Source organism: Rhinolophus ferrumequinum, chromosome 6 (assembly GCF_004115265.2).
Source record: "Rhinolophus ferrumequinum isolate MPI-CBG mRhiFer1 chromosome 6, mRhiFer1_v1.p, whole genome shotgun sequence".
In the NCBI taxonomy this organism is placed as follows: Eukaryota; Metazoa; Chordata; class Mammalia; order Chiroptera; family Rhinolophidae; genus Rhinolophus; species Rhinolophus ferrumequinum.
The window spans coordinates 46,652,412-46,672,902 of NC_046289.1; the positions used below are offsets into that span (position 1 = coordinate 46,652,412).

General features: G+C 34.7%; 1 protein-coding gene across 1 annotated transcript in view; it reads left to right on the forward strand.

Annotated features, from left to right (window-relative positions):
* The window catches only part of HERC1 (HECT and RLD domain containing E3 ubiquitin protein ligase family member 1), a 171,383-nt gene that overhangs the window by 42,963 nt on the left and 107,929 nt on the right, over window positions 1–20,491 (forward strand). The window contains 10 exon segments of the mRNA XM_033108207.1: window positions 1,921–2,016; window positions 6,801–6,995; window positions 7,809–8,120; window positions 10,132–10,228; window positions 10,784–10,927; window positions 12,414–12,541; window positions 15,422–15,566; window positions 15,669–15,840; window positions 17,425–17,559; window positions 17,885–18,050. Coding sequence (XP_032964098.1) covers window positions 1,921–2,016; window positions 6,801–6,995; window positions 7,809–8,120; window positions 10,132–10,228; window positions 10,784–10,927; window positions 12,414–12,541; window positions 15,422–15,566; window positions 15,669–15,840; window positions 17,425–17,559; window positions 17,885–18,050 — 1,590 coding nt within the window.

Below are 20,491 nucleotides of genomic sequence, written 5' to 3' on the forward strand. Positions count from 1 at the left end.
TCTCACTCTTATCTATTGACTTTTTGAGAAGAACAGAAATCAATGATAGTCACTGCAGATAGTGTTTGAAGGATATTTTATTGGTTTCTTATTTTTAAAGTTAGCAAGAATTTAATATTAAAGACTCCCTGTATTTTCTTTCTCAGTGTACATGATGCAAAATACTAATAATTACTGCAACCAGTTTTGAGTTATTACTATGTATACTAGAAATTGTACTAAGTGTATTTTATATATAACTGCAATTAATCTTCTCAGTTCTAAATAATACAGGCATTATTTATGTCTAAGGATAAGGAAACTTATCTTTAAGTCACATCACCAGTAAGTGATGGATCCTGGATTTAAACCCAGGTCTGTCTGTTATAAAAACTTTATGCAGTTTTCAACATTTTTCTCCATATCGTAGAAAGGCATAAAAAAGGGATTGTGATGGCCCTGGTGCCAGCTCCTAAGAAGGGACAGCAGGCTGTTCCTCGTCTGATTTGGTTTGCTGATCACTATAGGTGTGCTTTCAATATCGGAGCCACAGATTATAATTGTGCTCTTCACAGAAGTGCTCCACAGCTAATGATGGAATTTGCGGAGGCTCTGCCCCAATTATTTGCTGATATAGCAACACCTTGTATGTCTAAAGACTAGTTCATTTTGAACACTCAGTTTATGGTATGATTCAGACCTACAAATGGCTCTCTTACGACTCAAAGTGTGAGTCTCAGACAGCAGCATTCACCGGGAAGCTTAAGAAACACAGCGTCTCAGGCTCCTGTCTATATTTACTGAACCAGAATCTGGATTTTAATAAGATCTCCAGATAATTCATGTCTATTTTAAAATTTGAGAAGCACCACCTTAAATAATTAGAAAGAAAAATTGTTGGCAGGGGCAGGTTAGTACCTGATGACCTAGCAATAAATAGCCAACAGGTTCATTTCTTGCATGACTTAGGAATTATGTTAATTAAAATAGTTGGAATTGATAAGATCATATTGTTAGAGTTGGATGGGTCTTACAGGGTACCGAGGCCAACCAGCAGTGGAGGATATACTTTTCTGTGGTATATCTGCCATGTGATCATCATAAAAATGTTTATATTCTAAATACAGTATCCTTTGAAATAAAGCCGCTGATGAAAATCTTGCAATTAATTTTGTATTGATAAATCAATGAAAGAAAGCACTTGACATTTGGGATCTAAAGACTTAAGGATATGGGGATTTGAGGGAGCAACGAAGATCAAGTTCACTTTCTGGTTTACCATTTTTCAGTGATTATTTAATAAGGTAATCACTATTTAATAAGGTAATGATTTCTGGTGATAGCCACTGGGCCCTGGTGGAGACTAAGCATTTAGTCCCAGAGAGGTGTTATGGTTCCTCAGTCGTGCTAGGAGAAATGTGCTTTGTTGCTAGTGTAGTCAGGTAGCTACAGGAACTGACTTATGATAGGCCCTTGGTTGTGCTGAAACTAAGACGGAAGAGCCAGACTTTCTGCTCTGGTCAGGGTCACCACTCCAGTCGCCTATGTTCTCCTTGCCTGTGTCCTTGGGGCAGATGGGCAAGGCAGCCCCAAGGGAGCAGAGTATTTCCTGGAACCTGATTTACGGGATATATTTGGCAAAATTCTGACTCCTTGACTGTTTCTGGGTCCAGCTCTGTGACCCTTAGAATAAATAACTATTTAATAAGGTAATCAGTGAGACATTGGCACTTAATTTACTGTTTCACACTATAGCCAAATCTTTTGTAACATTTATATGTAAAAGTTGGTTTCATGACCTAATGTTTGGATTTGATCTTAATGCACATAATCATATAAACAGTTCTTCAATTGTTTTTGTGGACTAGCTAAGTGATTGTAATACATCCATATGTCTCTCTTCCTCCCAAACTGTATCCCACAATGTTTACTTACTTATAGGGTTCATCTGCTGATCGGAGTCAGTGGAGGGAACCCACCAGAACCTCTGATGGCCTGTGCTCGCTCTATGAGGCAGCTTTGTGTCTCTTTGAAGAGGTATGTAGTAATCGTGGCTTTTACATTACAAAGTACTTTGTGTTAAAATGCTACAGCATGTATTTATCCCTTTAAAATAATCCGTTCAACCTCTGGAAAGGATGCCAAGGAAAGTGACATCAGTGGTTGCCTCTAGAAAGTGGAGCTGGAGTGTCTGGCGTCAGGGATGAGGAGACACACTTTTAAATGTTTACCTTTTCATTCATTTTGAATTTTGTATCGTGCAGGTGACTGTAAGTTTTAAAAATATATTATTAAATAAAACAGATATCAAAAGACATACAAACAAATGTATGGTTTAATGAATTATCATTTAAAAATATTTCCTTCTAATCTGTACGCAGATAAAGAAATAAAGCTTGTCAGCCACTCTAGAAGCCATTTCATGTTCTGGCCATAACTCTTTTGCTTTTACTCTAAGTAACCACTATCCTGACTTTTAGGGTACAGATGCTCCTCAACTTACGATGGGCTTACGTCCCAGTAAACCCACTGTAAGTTTAAAATATTGTTAAGTCGAAAGAAGCAGAATAAATGCTTCACTTTCCCCATCTGACTTTTTTTTTTTAACACTGATTTTTGTTTACTAGGTTTCAGTTTAATGAATTGGTTTCCTGTTATCCTCCAAGCTTGACCAATTGATTTCCTTTGAAAAATATCATTATGAACTGATAGATTTAAATCTATTTGACTTTCAATCCAATGAATTATTATCTGTAGTGAAGCTCATATTGTTTCTTCTTTGGCCAATAGTCTTTCAGGGTAGTAGCCTCTTCAGTGTGGTTCCTAAGTTCTTTTGAAATGGGTCTAATAATCATTGATAGCTTCCTTGCTATCTGTTCAATCAAGTTGTTCCAGATTCATCTTGTACATTTCTTGCCCCAGACCTGGAATCCACTAGCTATTTCTCCAAAAAGCCGCTGGTTTCTTTTAGTAGGAAATGGTATTTCAGAACTACAATCAGCACACTAAATATGCTCATTGCTACTGAGTTGGTATTATAATTTCTAGGCTTTTATAGTGGACAGAGCTGGGGGAGGGAGAAAAGGAGGCAGAGAGAGAGAGACACTATTTAAAGCTAAAGTACTTTAGGAGTTGATACTGGTACTTTCAAATTCAGGGCTATAGAATTTTTGCGTAACCTTTTCTGCATTACATTTATATCTCCTTTCTTCTAAACTAAGAATGCTAATTCTCAAGGATACAAGAATGATAGAATTAGAATATCTTATAATTACTGATTTGTGTTAATCACATATTACACACACACACACACACACAAACACACACAGCAGTCCTAAAATTAGACAAACACCACAGTATGATTACTGAAAATAATTTTTTCATATGCTCCCTCCGTATTTTAATAATTGTATTATATCTACATAGTCACAGCATACATACTCTGTCTTTGAACCCTCATTTAGTATTAGTTCTACAAATAACTACATATTTAATGCTCACTTTCAGTTTCAGTGTCAATGCCTCCCTATTCTTTTTGGTGGTTTAAAGTTCATTCTCTAGTAGATTCCTCAGTAAAGACTCATAGGGACTAGATTCTCTTAGTTCTTACATGTTAATTGCTGTGCTCTTTATACTTGAAATCAGTTTTGAGAATCTTGAAGTCAGTTTTAAAATCTTTGGCTCACATTTTCTTCCTCATCTTAAATATGTTCCTCTATTTTATTCTGGCATAAACCTTTGCTGTCAAAGTCTGAATATAATCTGATTTTCTTTTCCATATGAGTCATGTGCTTGTTTTGCCAAGAAGCCCAAAGCATCTTTTTTTCTTTGAAGATCAGTTAATTTTACTAGCATACATCTTGATGTTATTCATTCTGGGTTGATATTCTCGGAGATGTGAGAATTTCAATATGTGGTTTCAAATCTTTTTTATTTCAGGAAAGTTTTCCTAAATTATAGTTTTTAGTATTTATTCTTTTTATTTGGTTCTCTTCTTTAAGGACCTCTATTACCTGTATGTTGGATCTTTGCCTATCTATAGTATGTCACTTTTTCTTGAATACTTTGTATATCTTCTTCATTTCTATTTCTAAAAATTTTTCCTTTTTTTAATCTTTTGTTGCTCTTAAGGTATTTACTTGTGTGTATTTATTCTTGGATTCATTCTAGTTTAGTCTTCGTTTCTGAAACAGTTTTTTTTCTTTTAATTCTGATTCTTGAGTTCTGTTACCTCATTTTTGAGTGTTTCAGATTTGTGTTTTTCTTTCACGTCTTGTATCATTTTCTTTAACTTGCTTTGAAATAGGTTACACTTGAATCTGTTCTGTGGGCAATTCCCTTCAACATGCTTTTAGGGATGTTATTCTGCTCTTTTCCCTTTTTTTCTAATTGTAACTTCATAGGGAATTTGACCTTAGTGCTTTTCTGTTGTTTATTTTTATGCGAAATTCGTTTTCCTGAACTTTTAGAAAGGGATGGGATTCTGGATAGCTTTTGTAACTCCACATGCTCCCTCCTTTTATTGTTTTTGTGTAACATTAAAGAAACCATGGTGGTTTCCCAGTGTGTTCCACTCCCCAACTTTTATCTTGACCTCCGTCTTTCCTGTCTGTTGTCTGTAGTCTGCTCAATTTTGTATTCCATTCCCTGTACTTTCTTGTCAGTGTGGGTGCTCCGTCCTGTAAAGGAATCCTGGCTTATCAATTTAAGAGTTCACAAGAGTTAGACTGCTCTGGCTTCTTTTAAACTTCTCATCATGGACCCTTTGTACTTACTTACCTGTTAGCAAAGAGGGCAGAGATCTTCCCAGTTGCAACTGCTGTTGTTAAATTGGTTCACTGTTCTTTCCAGTGACTATCTGCTGGTGATTTTGGGTTTTCCCTGTTCTGAGGTCTGTCGACAGTCTGTTGCTTCCACCTGCACAGATGTCATTACCATGCAGATTTTGTGTTTAGTGGTGGTTTGTCTGCACCTGCTTAGTTTTGGAGTTATTGCAGCTTCCCATGTTGTTTAGTTTGGTTTTGAATGTTGAGCATGGGTTTGGAGTTTTGCCTTCCAGTTGCTCTGTGTAGTGATTGAGAATGTTTACAAAACTACATTGTTCCTGCTATTATCTTCTCCGAATTTTACCCACCCCCTAGTTGTTTTCAAAAAACTTATTTCTAAGTCCTGTGAGTAGATTTTTTTTTCTGCCCCCCTCCTCTTTTTGGGGGGAGAAGAGAGCTATGATTTTCCTTTTGTCCTGTTATAGAAATAGATTTTTAAATTAAAAAATTCTAACCTGCTTGGATCCATCATCCTCCATTTGTCTCCAGCAAAATTTCAGATCTTTTATTAGGGACCGGCTGTCTTCCCTTATGCATATTTTGTATGTCCCCAAAACTGTCCTTATGTTTACCAGAAAATATTTGTCTAACATGCAAATTATTTTATTGTTTTGAATACTATTTAAAGATTCTGACTAAAATTGCTCTATCCTCTCCTATTTAATGGGTTGGTAATCCAATATATTGACTTTTTAAGAGTCTTCTTTTATAGTTTTGTTTGATTCAGCAAAAAAAAACCACTAAAAGGCAGACAACATATTGACAACAGCTATAGTCAGAATTAACACCTTTATTATATGGAGTTCATGCAAGTCAATTAAAAAATCCGTTAAGCCCTAATAAACAAATGGGCAGAAGTTAGTGGTAAAGAAATAGATGGAAAAACTTTAGTTCTGTTCATAATAAGGAAATGTGAAGTTAAAATAATGCATCCTCTTTTTCCCCACTTAAGTTTGCAAAAGAATTAAAAGAACACAATGGATGCAGTGAGACTTGTACACTCATATAGATCTACTCCTTGGTTAGGGTAAACTGGGGTGGCCTGTGCTCTGGGTGGGGTTAGTGGGGGTTAGGGAGAAGCCTTGATTTTTAAAAAACATGAATAGCAACAGATTTTACCATTATATTCAACGCAAATGGTACATAAGCCATGATTTTTATTACTATCTATGTATATGTGTGTGAATGTTGAATTGCTTTGGACCTTTACTGTTTTGAGGACAGCCCTCCTTTGTACATTGCTGGTGATATAATGTTGCAGCATTATTTTTGGAGAGCAGTTTGGTATAGTACATTCCAAGAATCACAAGATTGTGGTCTTTTTTTTTGGATATAGTAGTCCCATTTCTGTGGTTCTCTACTAAGGCGGTAATAAAAAAAAATGTAGTAACAGCTATATTCTTATAAATGGCTTATATTACAAATAAGTAGAAAGAATCTAAATATCCTATCAAAGGAAAGGGGTTAAGTAAAGTGTGATTTTTACATTTGATGGGATATTATTGGTTGAATCATGAAGATTAGGTAAAGATATGAAAAGTTTTGCATGACTCTTTTGTGTCATCGCTTTTATATATCCACTGTGATAACTATGCTAAAGAACACGTGTATGCAAAATTCTGGAAGGACATATATAAAAAAAGATAACATTGTATTAAGGTGATGGGATTATAATCGGTGGTTTTTTCTACTTTGTTTTTTAACTTTGTTTTTCTATAATGCTGTTGTGTGCAATAATAAAACTTTTAGTTAAAAAGGCTTGATTGTATGTCTCCATCTTCCCATTTTTGCCATCTTTATTAGTATCTTTTAGTGGTTTATTCTACAGTAGTAAATAGTGTAGCTATCTCTGTTTAAGATTGGATGTGTTATTCTTAGGTTATTTGAGCAGTTGAAAGTTTTCGAAGAAGGGAAGTCAACAGTAATTTCAGAGAATATTTATAAAAATGTCTACTATATAAATGACGCTTTATTATATGTTTTTAATTTAAATAGGTTTGCAGAATGGCTTCTGATTACTCAAGAACATGTGCTAGCCCAGATAGCATTCAGACTGGTGACGCTCCCATAGTCTCGGAAACCTGCGAGGTTTATGTTTGGGGGAGCAACAGCAGCCATCAGTTGGTGGAAGGCACACAGGAGAAAATCTTACAGCCCAAACTGGCTCCCAGTTTCTCTGACGCACAGACTGTGAGTTCTCTGCATGTCTTAAAAATTGGTAGATGACAGGATTTGCTTTAAATAATGTTAAGAGGTTTTAAAATGAGTGGTGCTTCTTGGTTGTTTCTTATCTAGGTTTTTTCTATACCATACTGTGCCAGTTTTTCCATTTTAACAGAAAAAAATATCTTTAGTGCTCCATTTCCTTGGCACTGTTTCCAAGTTTCAAAAAGTTAAATTGGGATCTGGATTTATAAAAAGAATTATGAATGACAACAGACTTACCATTATATCCAACCCAAATGGTAAATAAGACAAGTAAAAACTGCAATTTTCCCTTTCCCAGGCTGGCATTTCATTTTCTTATTATGACCACATTTTAATATTTTTAGCTACCTTTTGGGCAAGCTAGAACTTTCTACTTCATTATTTTTATTAAAACATATATTTTTTCAAATGAGTTTAGAATATATTTTATATGGTTCTTGCCATAATGGACTCTAAGGAATTTATAGGAAAACATGTATTTTATTTGTTGCCCATCACCAATTATAAGAGCAGACTAAAACATTTTGCTTTATTGTTTCATTGAACGATGATCAGGTAGATGACCTGAAAAGAGAAAATATACTTTAGTTTGAGCCTAACAGTAAAATCAACATGAAAAGACCATTAGTAGTTTTCTTAATTTTCTATACACTTTTAAATTTCTATGAAGATTCATGCCCTATTCTGCTGTTAAAAGACTTTCTTTGAGCTTCTTTGGTAAAACCAGCCTTAAATATTATATTTTGATTCTCATCAAAGCATTTTATATTTACAATTCTTTTTGTGTGCTTATAGATCGAAGCTGGACAATACTGCACTTTTGTCATTTCTACGGATGGCTCTGTCAGAGCTTGTGGTAAAGGCAGCTATGGAAGACTTGGTCTTGGAGATTCTAATAATCAGTCAACTTTAAAAAAATTAACATTTGAGCCTCACAGGTCCATTAAAAAGGTTTCATCTTCTAAAGGATCTGATGGTCACACTTTAGCTTTTACAACGGAAGGAGAAGTCTTCAGTTGGGGAGATGGTGATTATGGAAAACTAGGACATGGAAATAGTTCAACACAGAAATATCCCAAGCTTATTCAGGGCCCTCTGCAGGGAAAGGTACGTGCTTTTTTTTTTTCCTTTTTTCTTTTTGGATTTAGCAATAATTAGAGGCATTGGTGCTATAATTGACAATATCTTTCAGATTTTTATGTGTTCTCTCTGAAGTTGCCCCACCCCCCCACCTCTTTGGCTCTGCTTTACGGTTTATAAAACGCTTTCATATATATAATTATTATAACAACCTTGTTAAAGTAGTTATTTTCTCATTTCACAGATAAGGAAACTGAATCATCCATTCAACAAATATTTATTTAGTACCTTCCAAGTGCCAGGCAGTGTTTTAGACATTGGACATAGCAGTGAACAAAACAGACAAGATCCTTGCTCTCATAGAGCTTTAGTCTATGGGATAGAGATACTAAGTAAACAAACATAGCAACTTCAAATAACAGTAAAGGAAAAAACTGAGTATTGTAATAGATACTAGCTTGAATAGGTGTTTGTTACAGTAGATGATGAGGTCAGAGGGTTGGTTCTCTTGGAGGAGGTAGCACTTTATCAGAAACCTCACTGAAGCACTTAGCGTGGTTAAGTAACTTGCACAAGGGCGTGCACAAGTAATTGGCACCATTAGAAACTGAATTTAGATCTCCTCTTCTTATTTCTATTTTACCTTTCTTTAAAGAAGTGATTTTTCTAGACTTATACGTATGTATGTAATTATGTGGGTTCCCCCATTTTAAGATTGCATTCTTTCCTTGAAAGTTTTCTTATGTAAAAGTCTTTTCAAGTTTAAATTTTATTTTTACACCAAAATTACAAGTGGGATACTTTTCCTTCATGGGAGGTTGTCTGACAAGATTGGCTAATCAAATGCATTTTACTTTATTATAACGGTCAGTATTTTAACTTAGACATCAACCCCCAAAGTACATTCCCCTGGACAACATCAGGGGATTCTTGATACGATGTTGAATATGGGCTCTACGGAACTTCAGATGAATATTATTTGAACTCGTATTTTTCTAGCTTTCCTAGCACCTTCTTTCTTCCTTAATTTCAATTCTTTTTAACTTTCTTTACTTATAATCCTTTTAATGTTTCATTTTGTAATGGAAACATTGCCAATTAAAAATAGTATGAATGTCATGAAGGAAAAAATGTCCCCAAAAATAAATTAATAATTTACAGATAAAAATTTAATAAGTTCTTAATATATTATTCAGAACTATATGAAGTGCATAGTATTTTTAATTGAATCTAAAGTTTGAATTTTCTAATGAGTTCTAATTTTTGAGATTGAAGAGACTAGACATAGAAAAGACATGGAGTTATTAGCGTAGTTATTTTTTCTGTGTGTTCTTTTTTTAGTAGTGATTTTCATCAGTGTTGATAGGTATGAGTGGCCCCCAAATTATGTTGCTATATACCCTTATCCCCCTGATTCTATTAATTAATTGTATAGCTACTTGAGGGTAAAGAGATTCTGTAAGGAGTTTGATATAAGTTTATATACTGCTTAGATCTTTCTGCCTTGGTAATAATAGTCAATGTGTTTCTGAGAGTTATTTCTATTGTGTAATGAGTTTTTCTTGATTAGCAAGGATTAGAGGTTTTATGTTAACATTATATTTTAAAACTTTTTCATTGTTCCATGAATGTTTAGACCCTTCCAACTCTTCGAGTAAAGACTTGAGTGGTGTTATAATATTCTTGCAAATGATTAGATTGATGTATTTGTGTGGGAGTGGTGGTGCCTGCTAGCCTTTGCAGTGCCTTCGTATGAATTAAGAAGAGTTGTCCTCTCCTCTGGGTGGAAGCCAGGGTTCGTGGTTTGGCAGAGAGCATATAGCCCGTGCTCTGTATTTCAGAGCACGGACTATATTTCAGCATGTTCTTGACCCTTTAGCCAGGCACCTTGGTCCTGGGCACATCCACAACTATACATGACAATTCCTGGATGAGTGGGGAATATGAGTATCTCTGAAGTCTCTGTGTATAGGATCTAGTATGAACTATATGTTTTAGCATCTTCGTGTTCATCAAATTCACTTTGTGTGCAATGCAGGTAGTTGTTTGTGTGTCGGCTGGCTATAGACATAGTGCTGCTGTCACAGAGGATGGTGAATTATACACATGGGGTGAAGGAGACTTTGGACGATTAGGTAAGATTTTTTTAAATGGAAATTATTCTCACAGAAAAATAGAAATGATGATGGTTACTGAGAAACAGTGAGACTAGAATTAACAGGCCAAAGGCTGTCATTTATTTCATTAGTTTTAAGTTAAGAGGAAGATAAGTTTATATAGAGAAGACCTAGATTCTGGTGCTGAAATTTAAAATATAGTTAAATCTAGCAAGTATTTACTAAGTTTGTACTAAAGGAAGCACTGCAGGATTTTGGGGATAGATACCATCGTGATCCTGAAGTGTATGGGTAATGAAAACAAGTCTACACAAGCATGATACGAGACAGTATTAGATAAGTGCTGTGATAGGAGCATAAATAGAATGTTGTACTGATTCATTGAAGGGATTGGGTACCTCAGTAAGATTGGATAAGAAGATGTTAGAAATGATTCTGTTTTTCATATTTAATTGTACTTAAAAATACTTAATTCTATTACTACCTTGTAATGTATATTCTACCTGTGAAGTAATAACTAAGAAAAAGAGTTAACAACATTATTTCTTTTTTATTGTGTGTGTTCTATCCAAGGTCACGGTGACAGTAATAGCCGTAACATTCCAACATTAGTCAAAGACATTAGCAATGTAGGAGAGGTTTCTTGTGGCAGTTCACATACTATTGCTTTATCTAAAGATGGGAGAACCGTATGGTCTTTTGGAGGAGGAGACAATGGTATGTAAACATTATTTATTGATAGCTTTGGCCTTTTTTTCTTGTTTTTTTTTTTTTTTAATATTTTTCAGTTATACGTGCCTAGTATAGAAAAATCCAAATACAGATGACAGAAATTAAAAAAATTAAAATGGACTGTTTGTACAAATATTGCTATAGCCATTGTTAAGACTTTGGTGATAGACATCTAAGTATATATGCATTTATACAAATACAGAGGGTGCCAGAAAATGTATACACATTTTAAGAAAGGAAAACTGTATTTAAATTGTAATACTCAATATATACCGAAAATAAATACAAGTCACATTTGACTTCTGCAATTATAAGCGGTGCTCAAAGTGGTTACCATCAGCAACCAGACACTTCTGGATGACCAAAGTGTGCACTTGTATACATTTTTTTGGCACCCCTGGTATGTACATACTTTGCTACAGATGTCTTTATAAAAAACAAAGCAGACCCATATTTACCATAGATGTTATTTTATAGCCTGCAGGTTTTTATCTAACCGTATTTTATGATTATCTTTGTATGTTGACAAGCATGGCCCTGCATTTTTCCTTGAAATGACTCAAAATATTCTTTCATGTGATTGTAGCCCAACTTATAAAACGAGTTTATTGTTGAATATCTAGAGGGTTTCCAGTTTTTTTCAGTATTAAAAACAACACAATGAATGTTGTTTTATCCACTTTATGTAGTACCAACAACGTGAGACTGCTCAATTCCCCATATCCCTCAACAACACTGAGTATTAAAATGAAGATAATTTTTTAAATAATTTTAATAGTAAAAATGGTATCATTTAATTTGTATTTTCTTGATTCTTACTAAGGTTGAATTTATGTGTTGTTGGCCATTTGTTTTGCTTCTTTAGTGATTTACCAAGTGTTTTATTTCATGAATTATTAAGTCTTTTCAAAAAATAAAAAGTTGGGGGATGAGGGTGAGGGGGATCAAATGTATGGTGATGGAAGGGGAGCTGACTCTGGGTGGTGAACACACAGTGTGATTTATGGATGATGTGATACAGAATTGCACACCTGAAATCTATGTAATTTTACTAACAATTGTCACCCCAATAAATTAAAAATAAATAAATAAATAAATAAAAAATAAAATAAAAAAATAAAAAGTTATATTCACATGTACTCTAATATAGGACCTGTTTATTTTATCAACAAATTTCATATTAGAAATATGACCATTAAAGGAAAGACAGAAAATTAGTTTTCCATATCTCCCGTAAAGTGGTTTTAATTGCTTGAAATTAAGATTCAGAGGATATTAGTTGTTGGTTGTTTCTTACAAACAAAAATATTCATTTGTTAAATCCTCTGCTGTTGGAAACTTAGAGCTTTCCATAGCTGTCAGGTTAGTGACAGAAAGATTAGCATTATTTGTCAACTTAAACACTTAGAAAAAGAATAGAGATTGTTTAAAACAAGTAAATTGTTTAATTTGAGTATGTTTGTATTTATAGGCAAACTTGGCCATGGCGATACCAACAGAGTGTACAAACCTAAAGTTATTGAAGCTTTACAAGGAATGTTCATTCGCAAAGTTTGTGCTGGGAGCCAGTCTTCACTTGCTTTGACATCAACAGGGCAGGTAGGACTAAGGGAGGAGCATAAAAGGCTTATTGGAGTATTTCCGAGGATGGGGTGACTAAGAAGTAATAATTGTATTTAAATTTTAAAGTTAAAATACATTTTAAATGCCGTCTATTGAAATGAAATGTTTTCTCCTGTTTGAAGAACTAGAGTTTTTGAGAAAGAACCAGGTTTTCTGACCTGGCCTGTGTGACCCAGATAAATGTACCCTCAGTCCCCTGTTTTTTGTATTAAGATAGTTTTATAAAACCTTTCAGTAATTAGCACCCCTTAAACGTTTTCCCATAAACCATGGATAGTGGGAGAAAGCGAGATTAGATCTTGCTGGAACCAGTGATACGAACTAAGAAGGCAAGAAAGTGATCAAAAGTGGGTGAACATTTCCATATAGAAAATAATCTGAGAGGGTTCCTGAGAAGGTTTAGGATGGTCAGAATTTTACAATCCCTTTGTAAACTTTTGCGTACATTTTGTGACTTCCCTCTGTTTGTTGGTGATAGAGGGTCTGGGTATGGTGATAGGCTGATAGTAATTTCCCCTTTAAATCCCTAAGTGAAAAAGTGAACTGACCGCCTGTTCTCTCACATACAGGAATACATTGTGTGCCAGGCTGTGGGATAAAAATGTTTTCTGACTAATCCACAAGGCAGATGAGCAGCAAAGCTGAAATTAGCATATAATTTAATTATTCTTTGAGACACCGGAATACCTTGTGTCCTAAAAAATCTAACTCAAACTATTCATCACCTTGTATTTCATTATATTACCGTGTTTCCCCCAAAATAAGACCAGGTCTTATATTAATTTTTGCTCCAAAAGACGCATTAGGGCTTATGTTCAGGGGATTTTCTCCTGAAAAATCATGCTACGGCTTATTTTCCTGTTAGGTCTTATTTTCGGGGAAACACGGTAGTCTGGTTACAATGCTGGTTGCTGCCTTAAAACTTAAAACTTCATTTTTACATCTTTCTTACTATGGGTTTTGTGCTAAGAATCCATGAATTGCAGCCAGAAGACGCTCACTTGTTTGATGTGTACCCGCAGGCAAATCACAGACCTCCCTTGAGCATCGTGCTTCTTTTGTATAAGAGGCATATTAATTTCTGCTTTGCTTACAAATGATCATAAAGGATAATTATTTGAATTGAAAGTGTCTGTAAATTATCAAGTACTGTTCAACTATTAGTTGCTAATAATAACAATAAATTCATTGCATTGAATTCCAAAGGAACATGTAAATTATTTCCTATATGGAATAGTTGTATCATAAGTACACTAAATTATGTAAAATCAAATACCGGGGGTGCCAAAAAAATGTATACAAGTGGACACTTTGGTCAGCGTTGCTCAAGCAGTAGTTTGCCGTAATCAGAAGTGTCTGGACACTGATGGTAACCACTTTGAGCACCTCTTGTAATTGCAGAAGTCACACGTGACTTGTATTCATCTCTTGTTATCGGTATGTATTGAGTAGTACAATTTTAATCCAGTTTTCCTTTCTTAAAATGTGTAAACATTTTTTTTTTGGCACCCTCTGTATATATTCTTAGAAAAAAAATAAAGTGAGAAAGAAATACTTTTAAATGGTAAGGTGGGTCTGTTTACCATTATACTTGCTGAGCATGAAATGAAGATCAACAGCTGCTTTTTTCCCCACAGTTCATCTCTGCCCTCAGGCCTCTTCAGTGCTAACTTCCCACCATATTAAATGTGATTCTTAATGTTTAAAAATACATTATATATTTTTTATATAACAAGGTCCCTAAATGCAAGCCAAAGGAACACTGTAAGAACAAACGCTAGCTATGTGGGTCTTTCTGAGTGACGGTACTGTATTGTACTTAATGAGTGATTTCAGAGATATTCAATGACATTGATTATATATTTTTTCACCTTATTTGTCTCTAGTTCCTAACTCCTCCTAACGAATGCCTATCTTGTACTAGAAGTGTATGGTATTCTATACTTTTCTTAAGTAAGTTCTCTGGCAACTGGTACAAGTATTTACTCTTCATTTTTGGCTGAAGAGGTTTAACCTTTTTTTTTTTTTTTTTTGAGATTTAACCTTTTAAGAGTCTTTCCTGAAATAATTAATTGCAAGACAGAAAAACTTCCCAAACCTGATGACATAAGGATACAAGTCTATATAATATTACCAAAACCTATTGAAGGAAAAAAAAAATCAGTCAGTGTGCTGATTGTTTTGATTTTGGGTTGCCAAATTGACCTTCATTAATTTTTTTATATTCTTCTTTTCTTCACCTCATCTTTTCCTCAAGCACCTTAAATCAGTCAGTGGTTGTTTTCGTATTGATTAGGAAAGAATGAAGATGTTCGAAGAGAACTATCTTGACTATTGCTTCACATGGCACTCTTTGTGAGTGATAATTAAAATTGTTACAACAATGAGGTGAGGTAGTTTTAACTAAATCATAAACGTCAGTTATGTGATTTATATAATTTACTTTATACAATCACATCTTGGTCTAATCGACCAAGAAATATTTATTGACACTTTCAGAGTAAGAAACATGTAAAGGAGAATTTTTAAGATAGCAGCAGTATTTCCAAACTGCTAAGATTGGGTAACTATAACAATGCAAGCCAATTTGTAGTTTTGGCAGAATCTCTCAGAAGATCATTCCACTTTTTTCTATGAACAATTATTTTTCTTGACAGATCAGCTATTTGTCTGCCTGTACAATGAACATTAAAAAAACAGCAAAATAAATCACTATGAAAATCTTTAAAATAATCGAAACAGTAAATATTTCTAACAACAGAAAGTTATTATTTAGTATCAAACCACACTGTTATTTATGGTATTTATTCCTAATATCTCAGGATATTATGTGCATTGTATTTCTGTTTGTTTCAGGTCTATGCTTGGGGCTGTGGAGCTTGTCTAGGTTGTGGTTCTTCAGAAGCTACTGCTTTGAGACCCAAGCTTATTGAAGAATTGGCTACCACAAGAATAGTTGATATTTCTATTGGAGACAGTCATTGTTTGGCTCTTTCTCATGGTAAAATCCTTTGTTTTTAAAGAAATAGTATTAACGATCACTTTCCATAAATATATAACATTTATATTGGGCTTTTCTTTTGTTTTTGTGTTTTGTTTTTAGATAATGAAGTTTATGCCTGGGGCAATAATTCAATGGGGCAGTGTGGCCAAGGAAATTCCACAGGTCCTATTACTAAACCAAAGAAAGTGAGTGGCTTAGATGGCATAGCTATCCAGCAGATCTCAGCCGGAACGTCACATAGTCTGGCATGGACTGCTCTTCCTAGGGACAGGTAAGAGTGCCCATATTAAAAATTCTAGTGTTTTAATAGCAGCAGAAACACCAGCGATAACAGAAATAACTGTACTTTGTTCATAGAATGCCCCTCTGAACATTTCTTGGATTGGTTTTTTACAATAATAGAAATGACATCTAGATTTCTTTCAATTTGAATGTTGAGGTTAAATATGTTTTATAAGCATGAAATTATACCCTGTATTTAACATATTTTCTTAAAGTGTCTTCTAAATATTTTGAGTTCTTCTCTGTCTCTAGATACTGATTTTAAAAGTTAAATGTCTGCATATCAAGAGGAAGTTAAAATAATAAAACAATTAGAACTAGGCTTTATTGATTTAAACAGTTGATTGCCTCAGTGTCTTTTATCTGGTAGGTTTTTTGGAAAATAGTGGCCATACTTTTAAGTAAAAGAATTACTTTTGGCAGCAATTTAGCTTTTTCCTAAAGTGATAATCAGATCTTTTTAGATAAACAGATAGGTGGTTTTTAGCCAGTATTAGGAGATTGAATTTTAAGGAATTTGGGGGTTGTTTCAGATATATTCAGATGCGTGTGGGCTAATTTACAACTTAGACTGTGTTATACAGTTGACCCTTGAACAACACAGGTTTGAACTGTGCCAGTCCACTTACACTTGTAGTTTTTTCAATAAATATATAGTCTGCCCTCTGTATCTTCAGGTTTCACATGCATAGATTCAACCAAGTGCAGATCAAAAACAGTATGTATTTTCCATCTGCGGTTGGGAATCTGGAAGTGGGGGCCTGACTGTATGTTTTTTGTGCCATTTTATTCAGGGACATGAGCATCTGGATTTGGGTATGGGGTGTTTCTTGGGACCAATCCTCTGCAGATATTGAGGGACAACTGTGGTTAAGTTTTTGGGGATTCAGGTTATACGTGGATTTTCACATGCGCCGGGGGAGGGGGTGGTTAGTGCCTCTAACTTCTGTGTTGTTCAAGGGTCAACTGTATTTGCCTGTTAGACCTTTGATTCAGATGGGCTTTATTATGACATTCTAACCAATTAAAATCATTTATAGATAATTACCCTCCAAAAAAAGCCAAAAATATAATAAATTGAATATAAACAATTTGCTGTTAGTATTAAATCTGTAACTTCCCACTTTGTTTGTAGGTAGTTGATTCCCAAGATCTTAAAAAAATCTTCACAAGATCTTTTAGGAGTTTTTTTTTTTAATAGATGTCAGTATATCACTCTATAGAATCAGGCTATTTTTCTGAATATGAAATATACATTTTGTAGATCCTTAGAACCAGAAGGGGCTATAATAGATCACGTGGCTCAGCCCTCTGCCTTCAGGTGAGTGAATATCCAAACCTTCCACCTCAGGTGGTCGTTACATGTTTTTCTTTTGAAGAACTCTAGGGATGGCAAATTCTTGTCTTCCTCAGTTGCTAAAATGAAGGGTTCTATCACCTTCATCATCAGGAAGGTCTTCTGTGTATCTTCTTGAAATCTTTCAGCTTTAGTAATGGTTTAGTTTTTGTTTTTGATCACGTGTGAAAAGTTCACGGTAAGGGTGTGTCATGATTTTCTCATGCTTTCATCTAGACAAGTGGTCGCATGGCACCGACCTTACTGCGTAGATCTTGAAGAGAGTACCTTCTCTCACCTGCGCTCTTTTCTTGAGAGATACTGTGAGAAAATAAACAGTGAGGTCCCCCCACTCCCTTTCCCTTCATCAAGGTATGTTACGTGTATGTACGTTTGTGGGTATGTGCATGCATGTCTGTTCGTTGCTCATTCTGAGTTTTGACTTACTTATTTTCTTGTTTGATTTTCCCCTCAGTTATGTGAAACTTCTTTATAATCTAAAAAAGAGCTAAACTTAGGTCCTTGTTGATAATAATCTTTTGGGAGAGTATCCATCATTTCACCAGTCATGTTTTAAAAATTACTGTCGGTTATAATTTGACAAAATTTTTAAAGAGAGAAAAAAAAATGTTACCCAAATTGGAAAGCACGTGCTCTTTTTTGTTCCAGAAATTCACAGCAGATTATTTGGTTTCAGGGAACACCACAGTTTCCTCAAGCTGTGCCTGAAGCTGCTTTCAAATCACCTTGCTCTCGCACTTGCGGGAGGAGTAGCTACCAGCATTCTTGGGAGACAGGCAGGTCCACTTCGAAATTTACTCTTCAGACTGATGGACTCAACTGTCCCAGATGAAATCCAAGAGGTAAGAGTATAGGACTCTTGAATCTTTATCTCAAGCCACATCTTTCCCTGAGGTTGTAGCTCATAAATTCAACTCTAGATTGAAAAACTTTAATTGCGTGTTCTTTCCCCTATTCCTATTTTCGTGGCGGGAATAAATGTTTTTGGTTAACCATCCTTTAAGTGAAAGGTCAGATATCGTCTCTGAGAACTCTTTCATTCCTTGCTCTCCTGACAGGTTAGGTTTCTCTTGTATGTGTTCTCATCATATCCCTTTGTATTGTAGTTGTCTGTTTACAAACGTGCCTGTCTTTCTCCACCAAAAGAGGAATTCTGAGCACAAGGACTCAGTTTTATTTTTTAATATGGTAAAATACGTATAACATAAAATTTACCATCTTAACGATTTTTAAGTGTGCAGTTCAGTGGTATTAAATACATTCATGATATTGTACAACCATCACCACCATCCATCTCCATTACTCCTTTCATTTTATAAAAATTTAAATTCTATATCCATTAAACAATAACTCCCCATTCTCCTCTCCCTCCAGACCCTGGCATCTACCATTCTACGTTTTGTCTATGATTTTTGACATTCTTAACTATGTCATATAACTGGAATCATGACTTGTTTGTCTTTTTGTGACTGGCTGCTTTCACTTAGCATAATATCCTCAAGGTTCATCCATGGTGTAGTATATGGCAGTATTTCTTTCCTGTTTAAGGCTGGATAATCTTCTGTTGTATGTATATACCACATTTTGCTTATCCACTCATCCATCATTTTTATGATCTTGCATTAGGCACTGGTTTCTTAGGTATGACAACCAAGGCACAAACAACCAAAGAAAGAGGTAAATTGGACTTCATCAAAATTAAAAACATTTATATTTCAAAGGACATTATCGAGAAAATGAAAACACAACTCACAGAAGGGGATAAACATTTGTAAATCGTGTCTGATAAGCTTCTAGTTTCCAGAATATATAAAGGATTTTTGCAGTTCAACAATTTATAAAAACAAAACCAATTTAAAAAATGAGCAGAGAATCTGAGTATACACGTTGCTGCAGAAGATGTACATATAGTTAATAAACACATGAAAGAAATGTTCTATATCACTAGTCATTGGGGAAATGCAAATCAAAACCACATGCGATACTGCTTCATACCCACTAAATGGCTATAATCAAAAAGACTGACAATGGCAAGCATTGGTAAGGATGTAGAGAAAATGGAACCCTCATACATTGCTGGTGGGAATGTAAAATGGTGCAGCTGCTTTGGAAACAGGTAATTCTTTAAACAGTTGAAGATAGAGTTACCATATAACACAGCAAATCCATACCTTGGTCTATACCCATGGGAATTGAAAACATATGTCTACACAAAAACATGTACATGAGTGTTTATAGCAGTATTATTTATGATAGCCACAAAGTGGAAACAAACAAATGTCTGTCAACTAATGAATGGATGAACAAAATGGTATCCATACAATGTAATATTATTCAGCCATAAAAAGGAATAAAGTACTGACATGCTACAACATGACTGAACCTTGTAAACATTATGCTAAGTGAAAGAAGCTAGACACAAAAAGCCACGTATTGTATGATTTCATATATACCGTGTTTCTCCGAAAATAAGACCTAGCATGATATTTCAGGATGACATCCCCTGAACATAAGCCCTAGTGCGTCTTTTGGAACAAAAATTAATATAAGACCCGGTCTTATTTTGGGGGAAATGCGATAGGAAATGTTCAGAGTATATAAATACGTAGAAACAGAAAATAGATTAGTTGGTAGTCAGAGGTCTGGGGGAGGGAGAGATGGGGAGTGACTGCTAATGGGCACAGAGTTTGTTTTTGGAGAGATGAAAATATTCTAAAATTAGACAGTGGTGATTGCACAACTCTAAATATACTAAAAACCACTGAATTTTACACTTTCAAAAGGTGAATTTTATGACATGTGAATTACATGTCACTAAAAAAAAAGCAAAATACATAACTGACTTTTCTGCTAGAGGGACATTCCCTGATTTGTAGTTAGAAGGAGTATTAATAGAACTTGGTAGGGAATGGGAACTCTGAGGATTTAATATTAATCAGGAATGAGGGAGTATAATATTTGTTAAAAGGTTGAAAACTACTGGCATAAAATAAGGAACAAATAAGTTTATTTGTTCCTTGAGGCTCCTTGGTAGCTACTCTGTCTTAGGAGAATCCTTAGGAGATGGATTCTCCCAGGATGTGTTATAAGGCTTTTTTCTGTTGAGGGCTATTTTTGTTTCTTCTGTACTTAACCCTGAAGCTTCTGGTGATTTATCTGTTTGCAGCAATCACTGTTACTGCTGTGTTTTGTTTCTTTTTCAGTGCATTATTTTGAACCTATTGTAGACTTAAGGAAAAGTTGCATAAATAATAAAGTTCTCATGTATCTTTCACCAAGCTTC